The 23,312-nt window shown below is 39.2% G+C and overlaps 1 protein-coding gene across 1 annotated transcript in view; it reads left to right on the top strand.

The window, feature by feature from the left end:
* Positions 1–23,312, top strand: part of TENM1 (teneurin transmembrane protein 1) — a 329,411-nt gene that overhangs the window by 173,058 nt on the left and 133,041 nt on the right. The window contains exons 5-7 of the mRNA XM_054169769.1: positions 5,217–5,455; positions 17,428–17,580; positions 22,745–22,944. Of these exons, the coding sequence (XP_054025744.1) occupies positions 5,217–5,455; positions 17,428–17,580; positions 22,745–22,944 (592 nt within the window). The remainder of the gene's footprint in view (positions 1–5,216; positions 5,456–17,427; positions 17,581–22,744; positions 22,945–23,312) is intronic.

Below are 23,312 nucleotides of genomic sequence, written 5' to 3'. Positions count from 1 at the left end.
TCCCATGGTTATGTACACACACAAAAAAGTAAGGGCAGTAACAAAGAGCTTGTGGTTGATGTTTGCCAAAGTAGGTAGGCAACTGTATCAGATCGAAATCCTTCTTGGCTACTGTCTTTATATATTTTGAGGCTATGCCAAAAATCAGAATCCTTATTAACTTTCAGTTACTATGCCTCTTAAAATTCCCTTTGCACTTCTGTTGGCATCTAAAAGAATTGCTTCAAATGGCCAGTTAAACATTGGTATGGATATACAGTTACATATATTATATGCAGTTATAGGATTTGGTTGCAAAGAAGTTGAAAAACTGAAACGATTCAGCTGAAGCCTTCATAGTTTCATTATCACGCAGCTAGGCAGCAATTTGTCACAGCTTAGGTAATTTTGTCTGGAATGTGAAACACACACAAGTAAAGATGTGTTCCTGCTCAGTTTATCCAGACTCATTTTTTGGCCAAGGTATTGCAAGGTTGTATTTGTGCTAGCTCACCCACTGGTTTGCTTTCAAATTTGTTCTTAATTTTTTCCTCTTACAAACCTGTGGCTTTTAATGAAAATAAAGAGAAACGTTATAGGGACAAATGAAGGTGGACTTCTAGGCCTACAAATGCTAGGCACAGAGTAACTTCACAGAACTGACAGAAATGGTATCAAGCCCTTGACAAAGTTAAGGGACATTACTACAGTCCTAGGATATAAAAACATGTTCTTGGAATTAAATGAAGGAATTCTGTGTGGGATAAATCTGGTTTCTGTAATAGTATTATGTTGTTGCCATGGGAATTTAGTTGGGATGTTGCTTCATGTGTACGTTTTATAAGCCTTAAATTACCATTCCAGAAAAAAAGACCAAAACTACATAAGAAAACGTCTTGCTAGAGAAGGGTGTAAAGAAAGAAATGAACTCCTGTTCTCTAACATTCTCCTAGCTGAGAATTCATCATTTTTGTATGAACTGCACTCTTGGAGTTATATCCATTCCTCTTGAAGTTGAACAAGAGCACTTATGTGATCCACATGAAACTGCTCTGAGTTCTGTAGGACTGAAAGGTCTAATTTTCATGCCTTCTGTCACCTGAACCATCCAATAACTCCCTTCCCTCATGCCTTACCTCTTTACTGGCATGTCAGTGACTTAGGCCAGGCTTAGACTTGACTATTGATCAGCCAGTTCTGCTTCATTAGCCACCATGCGCTATGCTGCATGAGTGTCTAGACCGGCTTAGAGAGGACAAAGAGCTGAGTTCAGAAAGAGGAGTTTTTGCTGGTTTTGTTAGGTTTGGGGGGAGGGAGAAAGGAAAGGTTGTTCCATCCCAATTTTTACAGTATGTGGAATCTTTTCCTCCAGTCAACTAGGCTTGAGAGGATTCACATTTCAACAGTTTAACATTTGTAGAGATGAACAAATGATGATAAGCACGCAAACAGATATTATGATTACCTTGAGCAGGGAATGTTTTTCAGCTGCCTCTTCTACATGTGAAATTATTGCTGAGCCTTTAATATTTATTTATTTATGCATTAGAATGATCGGTGTAATAATATTAAGTGACTTTGCTTTCACAAACAAATGCATTCTTGATTGTGTTCTGTATTTATCTTTTCAAGGGAACGTTATCATCTTCTTTATGGATGTTTTTGACATTTTTGTGAACATTTGGAGTTCCCTCACTTGGAACAAGTGATCTTATCAATCATCTTTATAATACTCTGTTTTTTCTTGTGTTCCCAGTTTACAAAAATAAGCCTTAGCTTTTCTCTTAGATAAAATATTTAAGCACACACCAGGCTGCAATCACATCTAAACTTTTGAACTGCAGTTTTTATTGTTTTGCTCTTTAGAGAGAACACCTGATTTTATGGAATTGATAGCAACAGTTTAGCTTGTCCTAAGGTCCTTTGGGAATGTGTGCTCAGACAGATGAGTCGTCTGAGTTTATGAGAACATAGTCAGAGTCTAGCTTTTGAAATCTGTCTTTGTGCTACCGATGTTTTTCAAATTCTATAGAAATCTTTGCATACTTGGTATGCTCTCTAAAAAATTGAAGGAATAAACAATGGTGATTTTGAACTTTTTCCTAACATTACTTCACTAGCAGCTCAGTTTCAGTGTAGCATTGCCTTAGTACAAGTCAGAATTCTCTTCTGTGTGAATGGAGTCATCTATCTAAAAGGGTCTGAGCTGGATCCGGCTTCTGTGCACTCTTCTGTTAATAAAGAAATCCCTCTCCACACTAGCATTTTACCATTAGGCTGCAAAGCCACACTTGTAAAGCCCTGTGCAAGAGAATGAAATTCTGGCTATTCATTGCGAAGCTGTTAGAGCCTTAATAGTAACTTTCAATTCAGCATTTCCTTCCCTTCACCTCTCATATCTTTGATCTGCACACAATAAATGCCAATCAATACTGCCAATATCAGACTATTTTGCTGTAATTAAAACAAAAAAATTAAATTATAATTTCCCTAATAAATAAGGTTTTATCATTATGTCTTGGTAATGTAAAGCAAGTAAAGAACTCTTAACTGGATTTATATATATTGTGTGTACACGTGTGTAATTTACAGATATGTACATGTTTTATATATGTATATGTTTTATATATAATAACATGTTTCTACATCTAAAGAATCAGTAGGAATTTTACTGTGATATTCTTTCCTACCAAAAGCTTAAATGCCAATGTCTCTTGTTAACTGCTGTCTGAAAAGTAAAGCTTCACATACTTGCAGAAGCTCTCATGTGTGACTGTGAAGCATCAGTGCCAAAATAACCACCTATATTCTCATGGTCTGATGTGAAGGAAGATTTATGTAGTCATGTAGACAGGCACATTACTTCATTTGAATTTATTATTTTACTGTATTTGAGTTTAGAATTTTTGAACATTACAGGTAGTGTGACCATGTTTATAGCATTGCCACCTATAGAATATGTAAATCTACGACTTTGAAATTCACTGGGAAAGAAAAGTAGAATGTTTTGTCTAATACAATGCCTGTCTGCTCTTTACCTAGTATGAAGCAGGAATAACTAGTACTCAACATAAGCAACACAAAAATTTCATTGTGGTGGTTTGTCAAAAGACTCTTGACATGTAGACACCATAGGCTGTAATGCAAGCTAGCCAATATTCTCATTTACCTTCTTTTTTTATGTAACTGCCTGAATAAAAGGCCTTTTACAAGATAAAACTGCTCTCTAATATCTTTTTATTTTCTATAATCTGGCCTTTTGAGAACTCTAACCTTTCTTTTAAAATCTTATAATGGAAATACATAGTATCACACTCATTATGCCATTTTAGCAATTACCTTTTCAGGGACGTGTATTTACAATAGTCTTAAAGTGAAATGTCACAGCATAATCACATTTCATACTCATGAGTGTTTGATCCTGTGTACATCCTGCTGTGAACTCATCAAATAAATTCTACCAGCATGGAGTGGTTGATCAATCCATCTATGTATTCAAGTTTTGTTTTGCTGAAGGTGTAAAGGTACATTTGGGAAGACTCTGGACCATGTCAATATTGGCTGGTTAACTTCAGCTGTGAAGTGTCTGTGGCTTTTTTGCAGGTATCATAGTTCCATGTGATTCTAAATACAAGATCCTCCTTCAGTTCAGGCAGAAACAATGAGAGCAGCTTGCACCCCCAGCATAAGTGATGATAGAGCTTGCCTGGGGTCCACAAAGCAATTTCACATGTCGCAGCTGGTGGAAGAACAGAAAAATGAGTTGTATAGGAATCAAGGGCAGCAACAGTGAGAGATGCCCTAACTCGGCAAGGAGCTCATATAGACAGAACACAGGGCAAAGCACCTGAACTGCAAGAGGGTCATTGCTTCACGTCAGTGTCTGGCTCCCAAAGCAAAGAGGTGGCAAGCTCAGGAGAGTTGAATGCTGTTCTCTAAGAAATGCCTTCCCGAGTTGAGATAGTCAATAGAAAAGCTACAGAGATTCAGGCTCAACCACTGTTCTAGTGGCAGCCCTGTGACCAAGACAGTCCTTGCTCTTACAAGCTGTGTAGTATCAGTGCCCCTTCACTTGCCTTCTCAGCTCAGACCTCATGGCATCAGACAGAGGAGCACTGAGATGCTCTAAGTTTCTTTGGGTGTGTGCTGTGGCATGAGATTTAGATGTGCACTCTCAGAAAAGAGTGCACTGATGAGGAAGCTTGCTTACTTGCATAAAGGCCCAAAGAAAGTTGGTATTTCCAAAAGAAAGGTATAGTCAGCCTTGAATGTAACCTTTTTTGCCACAATTTCTGAGCACATAGCACAACAATTTGTATAAAATTAAACACCCTTTCCTATATTCTCTTGGAGAGCACTTGCCAGTCCTGAAAAACCATCCACCTTCCTATAGACAGTCACTCTACATTTCTGTACCAAAGCCTGTTCTGCAAGGCACGCTTCTGTACCTTCTTCTTGGTGTTAATGTAGGTCTTTGCTATTTTTCTTGAGGGCAATCAGTCCTCCAAAATATGCTGAAATAGGTTTCCAAATTAATTCTTTCTTAGTATGTTTGAAAATCACCACAGTCGGCAGAAGCATTTGAAGAAAAGTTGCTCTCAGAATAGCTCAATTTAAAAATACTGAAGAGCTTGTACTCACCTATACAGTAACTGCAGTCCTTCAGGATGAATTAGAGCCTTAAAGGTTTTCTGCTAAATAGTCACCTTTCTCTCTCTCTCTCTTTTTTTTTTTCTTTCTTTCTTTCTTATTATTTCCTTTATTATGGAGAGAATCCATAGTAAAAATAAATACTCAGAGTGGTAGTGGCCTCTGAATGTTTTTTTGTATTCTTGGTGAGATAAACACAGTGATGTGTTTGTGGATAGAGTGGGTTCTGCTGGCAACAATGCCCGGGTCTCAGGCATGCCCTGTGTAACAAGGCACACAAGGGCTGCTTGTCTTGAAGGACCCTCAGGTACTGTACTGAGAAATAACCTTTCCTCTGCTTTCCTGTGACTCACTGGGAGGATAGTTTAGAATTCACTTACATTATATTGTCTCACTAAAATTTGCTGGAAATCTTGTGGGGTGGTTGGAGTCTTGCATTATGGAGGGCATTCAAATGCAGATTTGCCTGTCTTTGCTGTTTTCTGTGGATACATGCAGTGTTTATTATGCAGTGCTTATAGAGTTCCTTTCACTTCTTACCTCACAAAGCGGATTTTACAACATGGTTCTTTGTCTTCTTTTCATAGGCATTTCCTATTTAAACATGGATCTGGGTCTTCAGCTATCTTCAGCGCAGCCAGTCAGAACTATCCTTTAACATCCAATACTGTTTACTCTCCACCTCCTAGGCCTCTTCCTAGAAGTACCTTTTCCAGACCTGCCTTCACTTTTAACAAACCTTACAGGTGCTGCAACTGGAAGTGCACTGCTTTGAGTGCCACTGCCATCACAGTCACCCTGGCGCTGTTGCTAGCCTATGTTATCGGTAAGCCTCTCTTTTCTTTTCTGTGCTGAATTATTCTCTACCTTTTCTGTTCTCTTGTCTTGCTTGCTTTTGCACTAATACAAATCATGTTTTACTAGTAATGTTTGCCATTGGGTGCTTTGTAAATTCTGGCAAACAAAATGCTAGGTTGGCCAGAGGTTGAATGTGACACGGAATTCTCATTAACGTTCTACTCTGTTAACCTAGATGCTGCCTAATAGAGAAAGAAATATTATGGAAGATGACATGTTTATACTAGCAGAGGACTCCTACTGATTTTAATTGCTGTGATATTTTTCTTAAATTAAACATTTGATTTTTGCATTAAGCCTCGTGACATTGTTGCTCTTAAAGAATTACTCAGGAAAGACTGGTAACGCTAACCTGTATTTTACCTTGCTACCTTCATTGCATTTCTTCAGTCTGACCACAATTTAAATCTCTCTGGTTTTCCTCTTAATTCTGTATCATTGCGAGAATGACAGCTGTCTCTAAGCATATGTAGTATTTTACACCAATGCGTTCGAAGAGACATATTGCTGTCTCTTTACTGAATTTATGTGTCAGGAAAAAAAATGTTACATAGGTTGAGGTACAGTTACTTCATTTCAAACTCATCTTTGTAACTTTGTAGTTTTGTTAGCACGATAGATTGGCAGGATTTATCAGAGTAGCTAGAAACACCTTTTTATTTCTAGATGGAGATACTAGAGGTGGACTTGGAGGCAGTGAGGTTACAATCGTACAGGGAGAGCAAGTCTTTGTGCCTTGCTATATAACATTTTGGTTGAATGTTAATTGCCACGTTGGTCTCTCAGTCTGAACTGAAAAATGCTAGAAAACATTCATTATGTAAAATCTTAGAATGTGACTGTGGCTTTTCTAAGCAAAAAGAAATGTCATTAATTATGGCTTGTGTAATGCACTTTCTGACACGCACTCTTGTGTTGTTGATCTAGTTGCCAGTTTGCAGGTGGGCAGGAGCCACTGTATCCCCAACATCTTACAGTTTAAATGGGAATAATTGAGTTTGTCTGCAAGAGTGGATTGTTCATGGTAAAGCTTGTACAGAAGTACAAGTACAAATAAGTGGCCTCTGATTTTTCCACATTTCCTAAATAAGTGCCTTTATAGTGAAAATTATTGCCATTTCAGTCATTTTTAGTTTCCATTGGGCTTTTTCTGTCCCTTAGTGACAATGTTCTGGTTCCTGTCAGTGGGATGCTCATGAGGAGAGAGTTTTTTTAACATGCTTATCTAATGCATATGGGAAAGCAGATTTGAGTATTCATGGTGTACAATTACTTGAAAGCACCTGAGGATCTAGTAAGGTACATTAATTGCAGCTTTAGATAACAGCTGGTGAGCATATGCCCTCAGTTAGGACTGGCTGTATAATTTTTGCAGCCTCATCTGTTTGCTATATATATCCCACCCACACCATTTAGATTGTATCTGGATGACGAACTGCTTGCTTTATCCCTGCTTAGATTTCAGTCTGCCACTGAAATTTTTTTGACTTTCTAGAGATCTACTGCTGCATGTCATCAGCCTGGGAAGGCTGCAAGCACTCCATGTCACTATGAATTAAAAAGCGCTCCATGAATTTCCTCTAGACATGGCTGTCTTTATCTTAACCTGGTTACATAAAGGTGTAATGTGTTTCCCTAAGTTGGGCAGAGCTAGGTGAAATGAAGATATCTTTGTGTTTTAACAATTGTTAATAGTTCTACTTATGTTTTCTATAGCAAAATACAGATCTCTCATCCAGGGATTCTAATTTGGAAAATTTTCCGAGATGTCTTTCTTTTTCTTGTTTGCCCCAGGAATTTCCCAGTTGCATAAGCTTTCCTACAGATTTAAGTAGTATTAGTTAGCTTCTTCCAGACTGGTAGTCATGCTGCCCATGGTTGGTTCAATATTTAAATAAGCACATGGTCTATTCTTATGAGTCAGGTACTTAGTTAAGTATGAATAATACCATATAAACTATATTCAAAGTTCACTTGCTTTGTAGGGTTTCATATTTGCATATCTTTACATGTAAAAAAATTAAATGTACATGTTTTGAATAAGAGTAGTTGAATATACAAAATCGGACTGTATGTTACACTCTGGTTAAAATTCACTCCCTCAAGTATTCTCTTTGCTCACCATGATTCAGGTCCCTCAGTCTTCACTCCAAGCAGGTTTCCTTCAAGTCAGAGGGAGTTGTGCCTGAGCAATGACTGCAGACTCAGGTGCAAATTGCAAAGCAAAACTCAGTTTCAGGATTAAACTTAACCTGAGATCAAATCAGTGGTTGTTACTGAAGAATAAGGAAGGACTTTGTAAAGGCAAAATCCTTTTCATCATTGTGGTTTATGCCATCGTCTGCATCAGTTTATAATGAGCTGCAATTTCAAGCCAAATGAATGTAGATCACAATTTAACATTAAGCTATTTCTTCCCCTTATCTAATAACTTAGATGTACTTTCCCAAGTATCTTGTACTACTGTTTGATGCATGAACTACATGTTACTGTTAAAAATAGACCCAGGTCTCAGCCTCAAGTCAGAACATTCCCAAAGTAACCCAAAGGTCATTCCACATCAGATTTTGCAAGTGGCTCTTATGTTTGAAACAAAGGTCTGTCCCAGAGTGCTGTAAGCTGTGGTTTCAATCTAAAGGTGAAGTTACCAAAAGGTTTTGTTCTTTCATTTTTCAGTCTTTCCCTGTTATCAGTGAGATTCAATCTCCTTGGAGAGACTTTTACTTGAGAATTGTATTTTCAGTCCTTTGAACTACTAGTTAATTTTAAAAACACTTTTTTTCCTCCATGTTTTCACTTTTGGCCTGTAATCACTGTGATTATTGTTTGGTCCTTTTAGAAATAAATTTTACTCTTAAATGGATAGTAAGGAAATTGTAGAACCCTGTAAATGTTGTGTAACAGCTGATTTATTGAAAATCTTTAGTCACAATATATACTCTATCAAGTAAGACACATATTTTCACTTCAACAGGAGTGATTTCTGTGAATAGGTTCTAAAGTCATAATTGTTAAAAATAATCATTTCATAAAATGGATGTTTGGTCTTCACATTCTAGCTATATAGAATAATTTTCTATTGAATAAAGGCAGATATACTTTTATTTTCCTTCTGTGTTTTCATATATGTTGAGAACTGGGGTGCACTCCTGGCAGTCTGGGGCACAACTGCTTCATTTTCCTACAAAGAGGACAGTGAGGCAGGTGTGAGCAATTGGGGCATCAGGGGTGAAGCAATTTCACCAGCAGTTCCTGAGAGCCTGGTCATGGCTGTGAGAAGTGGACAGAGCCCTTGGGTAAGGCAGAGTGAAATTGCCAGTGGAGTGAAAGGCTGACAAGGGAAAACAAGTTATCTGCTCTTCAGACAGCAACCTGAAAGGGGCAGAATCTGCCTCCTAGCCCTCACTGTGTCTGAAGGGCATATGAGTCATGTGTGTTTTAAAGATTTATGCAAATGAGTGCTCAGATTTTAAGAGAAAAAGTCCTGGGGGGGAAATTATTGAAATCAAGTTACCTTAAAGTTCTTTGGATTTTTATTACAAAATAGAAATGGATAGATCCCTAGCTGTGTGGTGATTGTATGTTGCTTTGGCATGAGGTGTTTGAAAGGACTGAGATGCATCCATATCACTAGTCTAGGCCCAGATATTTGCCAGGATGGCACCTTGCAAAAGGCAAGTATGAAAAAGTAAAACTGGAATTTCTGTTACCTACCAATGTCCAAAGGCTATAATGTAGACCCCAAGTTAATTCAAGAAAGACAAGAACATACCTGTTTGATTCAATGCAGCCAATAGTTGTGTCACTCTGGTCATCTGTTGACCTGTGTCACTATGAAGAGTATAAAATAGGCTACCATTGTGGAATGGGTATAATAAATATTCTGGGTTTTTAATCTCCTTGTCATAGAAAGCCAAGAAACCATCAGTAATTAAAAAAGAAATCTGTCTAGAAGTTTGGGAATAAACAAGGCAAATCCAAGAGCTAGAATAAGAAATACAGTACTTTTTCTGTAATTTTCCAGCACCATGCCATTTTCTCTAAGTACAATACAATATTTGATGTGGCTGCTCATCTAGTCAGTTATTTTTAGCCCATTAGTAAGTAGGGTTTTTCTTCCATGATACCTTACCATTTTATCAGCAGCTGATTTGGACTTGCAAATTACTGGTCCTATTGATCAAAGGTGCTGAACTCCTATGGTTCCTATTGATTTCAGGAGATGCAAATGTTCAGTGCCTCGGCAAATTGCATCCCATGTTCTTAGACTTAACCATCCCTGACTACAAAATGACTATTTTATATACAAATGAATTCTCAAGTATGAATATGAAGTTGTCCCTATCCTTCATGATATTATCACTATTTATGAGTATGCACTGGAGATGGGTGCTGGATTTTAAATTATATTCATATGGAGGGTGAGGAAATTAAAACCTCTCTTCTGCCTGCCATTGTGACCTGTCATTTCTCACACTGTGTACTAGGTAGAGGAATGATGGTTTCAACATTGGAAAAGGCCAGGCCAAATCTGAAGGACATCTATATCTCAGTGCATAGATTTATAATATTGGTTTGCATAGCTTTATACAATATAAAGCAGTAAGAAAAATAGCAATCCTTAATTCTGAGAACTAGAAATTATGCAGAGAAGGCTCAAGGGGAAAATATGCTGATTTTACAATGAAGAATATCATGAGAGAGTAAACATTGCTATATATTTCAGGTACACATAAAAGCTCTGATGCAAACACGCAACTTTGAAGTGTTGTTGAACTCCTTAGCAGTGTAGTTCTCACTGAGACAGGTATGTCAGGGGTTCACAGCTGGAAATCACAGTGTCTGCTCTCCCCGAGCCTGGGTCATACTGATAAACTTGATATTGTCAAAAATCTTTAAGTACACTGAGGAGAAAGCCTGACAGCATTGTACTGTTGTCTGAGATTAGCTTTTATTTGTTCCTAAATCTAACATATGACTCAGTAAGGATAAATGAAATCAGGATTGAAAACATCCCAGCAGGAGGACTGCAGGAGAGGAGAGGATTTCTATTCTTAGGTGTTCAATATGCGTATTTTTTAATATATATGTATATTCTTAAGACTGAATCAAATATAAACAGTCTCAAATTTTCAGGTTTGGTTAGAGGACAATGACAAAACATTGACTTGATGAAATGAGCTTACAAAAGAAGAGCACCCCTTCTGTAGGTCAGGATCAGAACTTTGATTATGACTCTTATTTGCATTTAGGTATTTTCCTATTGCTCCACCCATATTGGGGAACTGGGACAGTGATGCACCCATGGCTTCATGCCATGGTGAAATCCAGTTTTATAAGCAGAATCTGCTAGCAATTATAGAAAATAAATAATATTCTGGCACTTGGTCAGAGCAGGTGCAGAAAGAATAGTCAGCTGCTGATATGCACTCTGTTACAGCTCTGCTAAAGTCTAGGCTTCAGGGGGATAATCTACTGAGGTTTTGTGAAATAACTGGGAACAGCAGAGAAAGATAAAGGAAAGCCTTTAGTGGAGGTCAGCAATTTGGCGTGACTTTCACATTGGTGGGGATTTTTGTCCTCTGAAGTTCATCTTGCAGGTTGATAAGTACTTATTGCATGGGACTTTTTTGACACCCCCTCACTACTGAGAGCCTCTTTTGCACTAGAGCCAAGCCTTTTATTCATATTCTGCCAAACGTGTAGCACAGGAGTTGACAAGCTGTGCTTACACAGAAGGTAGATAAGAATAAATTAAATTAGATCATTGGCTTCGTAGCAGATGGTAGGTTAATCCAGTTTACAAAGCAAGTTCTGAATAAATTGCTTATTTATTTGTCGTGAATATTTACTCAAGTATGTCTCAGAATTGTGGGACCTGAGTTAGTTTATCTGGAAGTGTCAGTTTGGTTTATTTAAATGTTGATCCAAATAAGCAATCTGGCCATTTACTTTAGAGGTAAAGACCCAAGATTTGGTTCTGAACAAGACCCAACTGGTTTCACTTCCAGCAATAATGTGAAGCAACCAAAAACCTGCCTCTGGATAGAGAAAATCCCTTAGGCAGCGTAAAGTCAGACTAGCTTTTCATCTCTTTGTTCCGTGAAGAAAATTTATGGGAAGGGTAGGAGATATAGGCCTTTAAATAATTTATCTTTTTCTGCAAGAGATCTGTTTTATACCTAATAATTATTTTTTACCTAAGAAGCATAATAAATTAACTAAGAAAAGCTCTGTACTACCAGTAGAGTCTCCTATATTTAAGAGGAAGGTCATTCAAAATTACCCTGAGCAGCTCCACTGTGCAGCCAGTCCAGAGCAGGAGGACTGAGCAAGAAGCTTAGTTTCATGGTATCCTGTGTCATCTTCCAGTCTCTTTAGCTCTGCTGACTACAGACTCCTGCAAATTTAGCATCTGTAATAACATCCATAATGCATGTTGAAAAAAAAAAAGAAGGAAAAAAAAAAAAGGGGGGGGGGGGGGGCGGAGTGTGTCCACTTTTGTGTTACAATTTCATCTGAAACTTTGCATTAAAAAAGGACATCTAATAAAATCTAAATGAAATATAGGTGTGGTGTTATCCATCATATAAGCTCCATATCCAAACATTATGTAAAGAGGGTAACATTTTTGCCTTCAAATATATTTTCCTGCCTCCAGATGACCTCAGTGAAGGCAATGTACAACTCCGCTCGTGACAGAATACAACTCATAGAATACAGGATACAACTCATAAATAACACAGAGCGATGTAATGGTGTAATGATAGAAGGGGTAATATGCTGGGGCTTCAGGTGAGCCAAGAAAGAATATCTTTTCAGATGAGCTTTGCGGTAGGATGGGAAAACCAAGGAAATGGAGAAATCAAGTTGGAAGTTCAAGAATGCCAAGTGAAGAAGCCTAAGTGCTGCAACAGGAAGAATATTTGCCCTCAGTTTTCAGAGAGGTTCAGCTAGACCCAGATGAGAGGCTGTTGAGGGCTGATGCTTCTGGTGCCCCTCCTAACTTGCAGGGTCGATTTGCGGTGCTGATAACAAGCTATTTCATCTCAGTGTCCCTGGTGGTCCTTGGTTTTTGCTTCTAACTGCAGCAGTTCACCAATGACATTGCACACCCTGCTGGTAACTGAGGTATTTTAGGTGCTGCAAAATACAGAGTATCTCCTTGCAGAGTTTTTCTGGAGCAGGTCAGCAGAGCCAAAGTGTCTTTTGCTTTTTGTGTAATACCGGTGTTGTCCGCAAACCACAAAGGCTGGTCTTTGTGTTCTGGGGCAATTTGAGCTAACTCCAATAATGCATCTTTAGTCACAGTGGTGGGATCTGGTACTCTTAGTGAGCAGCCTGTCTGTAGTCAAGGTCTTTTTGTGTAAACATCAGTCTGGAAGGCTGAACTTTGAGGAACAGGCAAAGACCTTCATCGGACAGTGAATTGCCCTCCTCTTTTTACCTAGCCTAAGCTGGACAGTGATGGTATCACCTTCTGGTTTGTCTGTGGAGTAGAGTCTTATACGTGGGAACTACACATGGGAAATTCAGCTGAGAATCTTACAAATGGATTTGTGCTGTGGGAAAATGACATTGTGGCTCTTTGTGTAAAAAAGGGGAAAAGTAAAATCCTCAAATGCACTAGAAAAATCAGAGAGAATGACTCAAAAGAGAAGTTCTTTTGAGGTTTTTAATGAAATTCAGTACGTGCCTACTTATTTCTAAAGAGATTTGAGAGGGATAGATTCGTGTTTTATTTCATCTTATTTGGTGAAGTGTCTCTATATTTAAAACATGATGTACATGTGTTGTAGGAAACACAAGCTTTGTAGGAATTGTGTGTACCCCAGGTAAAAGAAAAATATCACAGGAAATGAAGAGGCAAGGTAAGGCTCTGTGTCTGCTAAACAAATATTTGCTATTCCCTGTAGTTAGCTTCTGAAAAAGGTGTCTCTAAGAATTAATGGCTTGTCTGGTATATGTGCTCTGATTGTTACTAGAATGGTACCTGGATCTGAAAGTAACTACTCAAGAGCTATAGCCTGCAAGATGACCAGGTTTCTTCAATGATAGAAGCCACTCAGTTTAATTCAAGTAGACCTCATTTTCTTAGCCATGTGCGTTGTTGTTCAGTCTTCTGCATTCTTTGACATGAAGCTGGTCTACCAGTACCTTGTGTCATCTCCCACAGCCTAGAAGTCCAAGGCTGAAAAAATCCACAATGCAGCTGGTGTTTCTCAGGGAGGAAACTGACTGTCAAACAGATATAGAAGTATGTCTGCTGGCTTGTCAAGCTTTGGCATGAACCAGAATAATTACAGCTCTTCCTCAGCCTGAAGGAAGACAAAGCAAGCAAACTATTCAAATCGGTGTGAGTGGATGACAAAATGGGTAGTGTACGTAATCTAGAAAAGACATAGTAAAGAGAAAGGTGCACTACATATCCAGTCCCTGCTTTGTGATGTACCATCTGTAGCACATGTGTATGCTGTCCTAGGAAATGAGTAATAGCAACAAGGGAAGTAGTGTAAGAAAGCAGCTAGATGATATTCATGATTTTGTAACCGCTAAAAGCTTATTGATGTGTGCAGTTATTTTTTGCTTCTAGTGCTGATGTTTTGAGTGCTGATATAATTATTTGCATTAGTATATATGACATATACATTTATTAGTTGTAAGCCCTTTTTGTTGTTATTAATTCTTTAAATAATAATAATGTTCAGAAGCTCAAGCCAGGAGCAAGAGTTACCTGCTCTAGAGATGTCAAGGCATGTTGAGTTTTCTTGTACCTTCTGTACTTAGAAGTAATCTGTCTTGCATTAATAACCTCAAAGATTAGAGCTTAGGTCTGTGTTATCACACAGGTCAAGACCCTTTTCAAAGTATCAGCATGGTTCTGTGAGGATTTCAGGTCCATAGAATATGAAGCAGTCCAAGCAGGTCTCTGACTTGAGATCTAAGCACTAACACCAGACTAAGCTTCTGATAACTCTTCTGGGAAATGAGAATATACTGTCCAGTGGTGTGTCTTCAGAGCCCAGATCTGACGGTGAAGCAGTAGTTGGATATTCAGTAAATTTGGCTCTCTTCTCCAGAAGCCAATAGAGAAATTATAAATGTGTCACAAATACTGTCACCTCGCTAATTCAGTAGAAATGCTCTCATTTGCTTGATTCGGATAATTTATCTGCAGTGGGTCATCCAGGAGTGCAGAGAGCTGGAATTAGTGATTGTAGATTGGCAGCTTTGCCTTCCTGTGGTAGTTTTGGCATGGCCTTGCCCAGCACCCATTCAGAGTGTGGGGTTTTGCTTTGTAATTTGAATTTTCGGCGTGCAAGGGGGGCTTGTGAGCAAACACATAGGGAATGCATAATAGGCTCTAGGTTTCCTGTTTGTATTGAGATTTTTTCCTTAAAGTATGTGCAAATGCAGAAGCAAACAATCTACTTTCTAAATTCAAGACCTGTTCTTGATCACACTGTTTCTTCGGAGAGTCTGTGAGGTTTCTACACAATTCTTACAGTGTTCATTCGAGTACAAAAAGGCTGGAAAGGGAATTTTACATGAGTGTGTAGTGATAGGACAAAGGGTAATGGATTTAAACTAAAAGAAGATAGATTTAGATTAGATGTAAGGAATAAATTGTTCATGATGAGGGTGGTGAGACACTGCAACAGATTCCCCAGAGAAGATGTGGATGCCTTTGCCCTGGAAGTGCTGAAGGCCAGGTTGCTTTGAGCAGCCTGGTCCAGTGGAAGCTGTCCTTGCCTATGACAGGGGAGTTGGAATGAGGTGATCGTTAAGGTCCCTTCCAACCTAAACTATTCTGTGATTCAGGATAATATAATATGTTGCTTTTTAGGCTCCCACTGTGGGCAGATCCTTCTCAATGCAAATTGCTGGTGGCTAAAAAGCCTGCTACTTGGGTTTTGCTCTTTATGTGACAGTTTCAGCTCCTCTGTGAGGGGTATCTTCAATTCATATTTTACTGGGTCATCAGTCCTCCCTGCTGAGTTACTTCAGTGCTTCCTTGGAAGAATTTACCCTTCTCAGAAAGACCTAGGTAATTGTATAGAACAACTGCGGTATTATTATATTATGCTTAAAATAAGATCTGGTCTTGCTGTCCTCCTGCCATCCTTCAATGCCTCAGGTCAGAGAGGAAAGCAGAAAAAGTGAAAGGCAGTGCAAAGTGGAGTAGGCAGCCCCCATGAATGGTAATAAGGTTAGTTTATAACTTCATAAAAGGATGAATTTAGTAGATTTCCCAGTGCATACATAAATAACAATTGTATTTCTAGTGGTGTGTTGTAGAATAATTGCATATATTTTTGATCTAGAGACAGTTTTTTATCTGCAGTGTAATTGCAAAGTCTATAGAGTCAGTGTTTTTACTAATGCTTAATCTATATGAAAATGTTTGGGAATGCAGCAGGTGCTGTTTCATTTAGAACTGCTTTGGAAAGGTGGGAAGTTCAGTGGGTAAAACACTGGCTTGATGCCCACACACAGAGTTGCTGTCAATGGGTCCATGTACAAGTGGAGGCCAGTGACAAGTGGAGTCCATCAGACTGGGACCAGTCTTGTTCAACATCTTTGTTGGTGACATGGACAGTGGCATTGAGTGCACCCGTAGCAGGTTTGCTGACAACACCAGGCTGTGTGGTGCAGCATACATTCTGAAGGGAAGGGATCCATCCAGAAGGACCTTGACAGGCTGGAGAGGTGGGCCCATGACAACTTCATGAGGTTCAACAAGACCAAGTGCAAGGCCCTACATCTGGGTCAGGGCAATCCCAAGCACCAATATAGGCTGGACAGGGACTGGCTTGAGAGCAGCCCTGAAGAAAAGGACTTGGGGGTGCTGGTGGATGAGAAGCTCAACGTGAGCCACCAGTGTGTACTTGCAGCCCAGAAAGCCAATCACATCCTGGGCTGCATCAAGAGAAGCATAGCCAGCAGGTCAAGGGAGGTGATTCCTCCCCTCTACTCTGCTCTGGTGAGACCCCACTTGGACTACTGCATCCAGTTCTGGAGCCCCTATTACAAGAAAGATATGGACATGCTGGAGCATGTCCAGAGAAGGGCCATGAGGATGATCAGAGGGTTGGAGCACCTCTCCTATGAGGACAGACTGAGAGAGTTGGAGCTATTCAGTCTGGAGAAGAGAAGGCTCCGAGGAGACCTTATTGTGGCTTTCCAGTATCTGAAGGGGTCCTACAAGAAAGGTGGGGAGAGACTTTTTAGGGTCTCAGATAATGATAGGACTATAAGGAATGGAGGGGGGGAAAACCCAAACCAAACCCAAAAAACTGGAAATGGGTAGATTCAGATTGGATGTTAGGAAGAAATTCTTCACCATGAGGGTGGTGAGACACTGGAACAGGTTGCCCAGGGAGGTGGTGGAGGCCCCATTCCTGGAGGTTTTTAAGGCCAGGCTGGATGTGGCTCTGGGCAACCTGATCTAGTATGAAGTGTTCCTGCCCATGGCAGGGGGCTTGGAACTAGATGATCCTTGAGGTCCCTTCCAACCCTAACAATTTTATCTTTCTGTGATTCTAAGTTTTACTCAGTGTCAGTGTGTTAATCAACAGACTCTGAGCTCTTCGACAGTTGAAAGCTGGGAGACAGCATTGACGTAGCATTAGAATCTGCCATACAATATTAAATTCATTCAACTGTTATCCTTTTAATTGCAAGTTTTTTCCATTAATTGCTGTAGAAATTCATCACCTTGACCTGGCTGAGCTCCAAAAGGAAGTGTGGAAACTAATTAAGCATTGAATTTTAAGGAAAATAGTAAATTGCTCATTAGACCCCTTGAAATTCTGAGTTATCACTAACTGAACAAAGTAATACTTGACTTTGCAGAAACTGGGTCATAGCATTCTTCCTTAGTGTGACTGAAGGTGCTATACCTTAGACATCAATTAATTGGTCTTCATTTTTTTGCAGCAGTACACTTGTTTGGTTTAACCTGGCAACTGCAGCCTGTGGAAGGGCAGCTGTATGAAAATGGAGTTAGCAAAGGAAATAAAGGAACAGAATCCATGGATACTACTTACTCACCAATTGGAGGAAAAGTTTCTGATAAAACAGAAAAAAAAGGTATGTGTGAGTGAGGAGACAAATTAGGAATATTTAAGCAATACTACTGTTTGCATTCTGTATTTGCTACAGTTTGACAGTATTTTGAGATCATGTTTTATCTGCTCTAGTATAATGTTCAAACATGCGTGCAAAACCATAACCTGATTGTTCCTTTTAGCAAAACACTCACTGAAATTAGGAACCAACACAAGCCATTAGGAAGGTAATGTTCGATAGCAAAATAATTGCCCTTCTTTTGTGAGAGAAGAGAGATTAGAGCGTTTGACTTCTGTCTTAAGGCAGAAAAGGTGAGACTGTCTTCATCTTGTTCCTATTTGTGCCGAAGTATTGTGCTGTCCCTGTCTTGCTGGCCAAAGGCAGTCTTGGGCAAAGTGACACCCTTCATGCTGACAGGTCAGAGTATGCAGAAGGGTAGAAGCTTTTAAAGACATCCAGTTCTTGAAGGCGTAAGCTAAAATACAGCATTCTGTCACATCCTGGCTTAACCAGTCAGAGTGAATCAGCTCGCAGGAATCCACTGAGGTTTCACAAAGTGCGTGAGCCAGCCCAGCAGCTCCCTGCTGCCAGGGGCACAGTCCTGCTCTGCCCCTGCTCCCTCCCTGTGCATTTCCTTGTGTTCCTGTGCCCACTGCAGGGATTGACTGAGGCATGTCAGGTCAATATGGCAGCAGAAAATAGCTTCATCAAAAAATACAAATAGTCTTCTGCCACATAAGTAGCTGAATCAGCTCATTTGAAGGGGCAGAGAAGTGCCAGAGCTGGCATAGGGAAGAAGTGGACTGTGCAGCCAGGAGTGTGAAACAAAGAGCAGGACTTTCTCTGAGATGCACAATCCTTGTCTCTAAAAACCTGTCATTTCATGTCATTAGATCACCTACTCCAATATTAGTTACACATGCTCTGGCTTGTGCTTCCCTGTGGCTACCATAGTGATATTTTCTGATTGTAAGAGGCAGACAACCCTCCCGTTTCTTTTTATGGGACTCAGATAAAGTGGATCAATCAGATTAGATCAGAATGTGAATGGGAGTAGAACATGAACCCTAGTCTTTCCAGCTGTTAGGAGCAAGGCAAAATTGTACTGAGAGCTCTGCAATGATAGGAGATTTCCAGAGCTTTCACATTTTAGAGCATAGCAGAGAGCTGATTTTGTGTATACCAGGTAAGATCTATGACTGTAAATATGAGACAAAGTGGGACATTGGTGTACCAGTCAGTCCAGAAAGAAGATTAAATCTCACATCAGTAGTCTTACAAATCAATGTGGCACAACTGGATAGAGATCATATTAGATAAATTGTCAGTAGAAATACATGTAAGGAGACAATTATGATGTTATCCATTATTTTGTCCCTTACAATGGCTTGGTAGTGAGCAGTGGTAAATTTTTTTATCCACTTTAGTCTTTTTTGTCCTGGTACACCTTGGAAAATACTTCAAACAGTTCTTAAGTGAATTAAATCAAGTCACCATGTTACAGATTTAATAAAAACTCTTCCAAATAATTTGACTTCCAGAGGAGGATGTGCAGAAAAACCTCAAAAACCTTAAAAATTAGTTGCTTGAAAACAGAAAAAATAATTTAAGTGAGTATAAACTCAGTGTAGTAGGGAAAAATCTGAGCCACCTGCCCTGCCCCATACAATCCTGATGTCTTGTGCAGCTGCACAATTCCCTCACATCACTAAGGCATGGGGAAGCTGTGATAGCAAAGCCACTTCACTGAGTGCTTATCCAGCAGTCTCAGAGGTCAGTCATGAATATAGCTTGACTTTGTCCCACTTGCCCCTGTCACCTTTTAAGGGTAACCTCTAATCTATAGAGTATGCTAACAAGGAGTATACGATAGGGAAAACACAAGAAAAATCACTTGGTGCCTTAGTGCTAGGCATTAGTACATGCATAGTCTGCCTGTAGCTGTTTTTTCCTGCTTGTTTTTCTTTCCTTCTCTTTTAATGTATGTCAGTGATTTTATTCCCACTGCTCATACAAATTCTCCATGTAGATGTGCTTGGAAGGAGGATTTGGAAACTCTTATCACTACAGCAGGATACCACAGAAAGTTGATACTTTGCCTCTGATGTGATTTCACAGGGATAAAGAGCTACTATCAGATGTTATGACCTCCCATTTTCCCAGCTCAATGCAGCACCATGGAATGCTTTTCTAGACCTTGAAAGCATATATTTTAACTAATCTTTTAATGAAAATCAAGTTTGCAAACCAGCAAGTCAGATTTCTTTAAGAAGTCACTTTATAACACAGTGACCCACAGCTATGAGTTAACATTTTAATGTGTAGTAATGTGATTAAAAACTCAGACATCCTATTGATGCTGCTATTTACCAGGGGAGTACAAGGAGATTGATTGTTTCAGGATCAGTAATAATCAGCATATGGGTACTTTCTTGTGAAGATAATTGGCACCATGCTGTTCAGAGTTTTACTTTCTTAAGGACAAGAGAAACCTGTGATTAGGAATCCATCTTCTGTTTTAGTCTGGCAAGGAAAGTGTGCTTAGAAAGAATGGGGAACAATTAATAATGATTGTCAGAATTGGGAGCTGTACAAGGAATTGAGTATAGATAATTAAATAGTACTTCATCATAAGAAAAATGTTGTTATGGGAAGGATGCTTTTAGAAAAGAGCAGAACTCATGTTGCAGCACTGTTATTTTGAAAGCTCATTTCAGACTTTTGTGAAGGAACAGTAAGGAAATATACAAGGATAGCCTGTGGTGGTGGATCTTCAGATGCCTTTTTTTTGTGCAGCCAGATACCTGCTCAGTTCAATTAAGCATTGAAACAGAGCTAAATTATTTTCCTATAAAGAAGGCACAGTGGCATAGAGAGTAGAAAACCACACACTTCAGTCATGGCTCTTACAGGAACCTTTTCATGCCATGTGGTTGTCTGAAAACAATAGTGTTTGAAAGATAGAGATGCTGTGACTGAAGACATTCAGTAGGTGGTAGGTAATAGATAGATTTTTATATTACCATTGTGAACAGCAGCAGTCACTGCTTTCCCAGATAATGATAGAAAAACAAATCTAAGGGCGTCTGGTTTTTTTTTTTTTTAAGATTACATAAAATTATGCCTAAAGCAAAGGTATTTTCAGCCAAATGTGGAAAAATTCAAGAGATGTTGCTTTGAGCATAGCAATGCTAACAGGGTGTTCAGCCTAATTTGATAACATCAGTTAGTAAAAATGCTTCCTGATATAATGGTTTTTTTTATTTTCAACAAAGAATCAGGCCTTCTCACTTCAACAAACTAAGAAGCAGTTACTGTATTTTGAAGGACCTTGAACACCAACCAGTAATCCCATTAACTCCAGAAATAATACTGTATCCTTGACTTTTTACTTACTGCTCTACTGTCTAGTAATTGAATCACATTAATTACCATGTGTCAATATCACCAAAAAGTTCCTTGGTGTTTTACTTAACCCAGGGAAATTGCTTGCAAAGAATCATTAAGATTTAATATCTCTGGAGTACTGGAAATACAGGAAAAGGTTTCTAAATTTACCTCAGCCAAGTGGGACTTTGTATGGATTGAGGTGGGAAGGGATCCACTTGCATTGCCCAACACAGGAAGCTTAATCCTCTTTTCAAAACTCAACATTCAAGATTTTATCCGTGAAGCAAATTGAACAGAAGTAGTCTTGCCTTGATCATTGTTAAAGCAGCAGTTTGGAAATTCTTTAACTCACGAACTAACAGGTGTATTTTTAGAGTTTTAGATTACAAGTTCTGTGCTCTAAACATAGATGCTTTTATGTGCTAAGGTGTTAAGAGTCAGCTCCTAGTTCTTGCTGTAGGTTTGGTGACACAAAGCAGCCGTAAAGCTGGAAGATCCAGTACCCTGAGAATTCGTCCTGCCTTGTAAATTAAATCTCTATTCATTAAGCATGCTAAGTACTTCCTACACTACTTAAAGCCCATGTAAGATCCCACTGAGAATCGGTGTTATTAATACATTCAGGAAAATGCTGGCCCTAGCTTTGCTACTGCTGTTTTCCTTTCCAATAGCAGTTTCTAAAATTTCACGTGCATTGTGTTGCATTAGATATTTATCTGCATTATTGTAAAAGGTGAGGCTCGGAGTCACTTTGCTCCTCTTCATTCTTCTCTCTGATAGTGGAATAAAATAAAGGGGCATGACTGCTGAATTCAATCTCATCTTGGTTCTTCCTCCAGTCCAGTGCACTGGCCTGCTCTTTTTCTCTAGTTGAGAGAAGACATGGAAACACATGTAAGAGTTTTGCAAAACTTGTGCTGGAATTAGTTCAGATGTTAGGAGGATTGGGTCAGTGATTTGCAGCATGTCACAATGCTGATCACAGATAGGCAGTAAAATACACAATGATGGTGATATAAGCCAGCAAAGCAAGCCAGCTCCAGTTTAGTTTGGCAGTGTTTTCTTTATGCATTCCATTTCTCTTTCTATTTAGCTCTCTCATACCCATGTGTGAAGTTATGTACTGTAGAGGTCTGCAAATTTATTGTTAGTCAGTATGAAATCATGCCAGTTTTCTCTTTAGATTGCCTGTCCCTATCCTCATGTCCTTGTTATGCTTTCATGCAGAAAGACCAAGCCAAAACAGACCTTCTTTATTTCATCAGGACTGGATTATCACTGCCATAATACAATCGTTAGGAATGGTGATTAATAGAAAACTAGGCTTTGGACATGGGCTCTGAGGTACCAGGTTTGATGAATTTTCTGTCCTCACTGACGTCCAATTTAGTAGCTTATTCAATGCCCTTTCAGCACTAGTCTGAAATACGTACCAGAGGAAGGTCTCCTGCTGCCTCCTCCATGTGCATTCTCTGTTGAATGGGGTTTGTATGCATAGCTGATGGGTAAAGACCATGGTGTATGCAGCAGCATTTCTACTTCTTTATGTTCATTTCAAGATGTCTAGGGCAAAAAAGCTAAGTGACCCCTGGTTTTGTTAATATTTACTGCACATTACTTGTATTGCTCAACTTGTTGACTGAAAAAATGTTATGGTTTCAATGAAATGCCCTCTGTTTAGACATTAGCTTCAACATATCCTGATATACCTAAGGCATGTTTATATCATGTGACCTACTGCCTTCATCCACAATAAATACACAACTGCTTCTCTTGTTTGTTTCTGGAAAATCAGTGTTTCAGAAGGGACGAGCCATAGACACAGGAGAAGTTGAGGTTGGATCACAAGTCATGCAGACAATCCCCCCTGGTTTATTCTGGCGCTTTCAGATCACTATACATCACCCCGTGTACCTGAAATTTAACATTTCACTGGCAAAGGATTCTCTGCTGGGAATTTATGGCAGAAGAAACATTCCACCTACTCACACTCAGGTAATTAGCAATAATACTAATTCTGTCATGTTTACATTTTCAACCAGCAGTGGATGTCAATGTTAACAGTACACTTTCAAAGTGAGGAGAGGGGAAGGAACTGACTGCAACCCCAAGAAGCAGTCAGTTTGTCCCTTTCTTTTACTGAGCTTTAGTTATATGCTCAAACTATGTCCTCTCAATCATGACCAGAAAGGAGGTCAGCAGTTTGACCACTGTGATGTGACTGTACAGGAGGCTGGACCAGTCACACTGTGCTGTTGTCTGAGTGCAGCATCTTCTTTGCAGGTGCAGTGGGATGAAGCAGCAGACCATTTGAAAATGCTTTAATCTCTTTATGACTTCATCAAAACAAACAGATTTTATAG

The sequence above is a fragment of the Dryobates pubescens genome, chromosome 18 (assembly GCF_014839835.1).
Source record: "Dryobates pubescens isolate bDryPub1 chromosome 18, bDryPub1.pri, whole genome shotgun sequence".
Lineage (NCBI taxonomy): Eukaryota > Metazoa > Chordata > Aves > Piciformes > Picidae > Dryobates > Dryobates pubescens.
The sequence above is the reverse complement of the archived record's forward strand: the minus strand, read 5'-3'. Positions and strand labels throughout refer to the sequence as shown.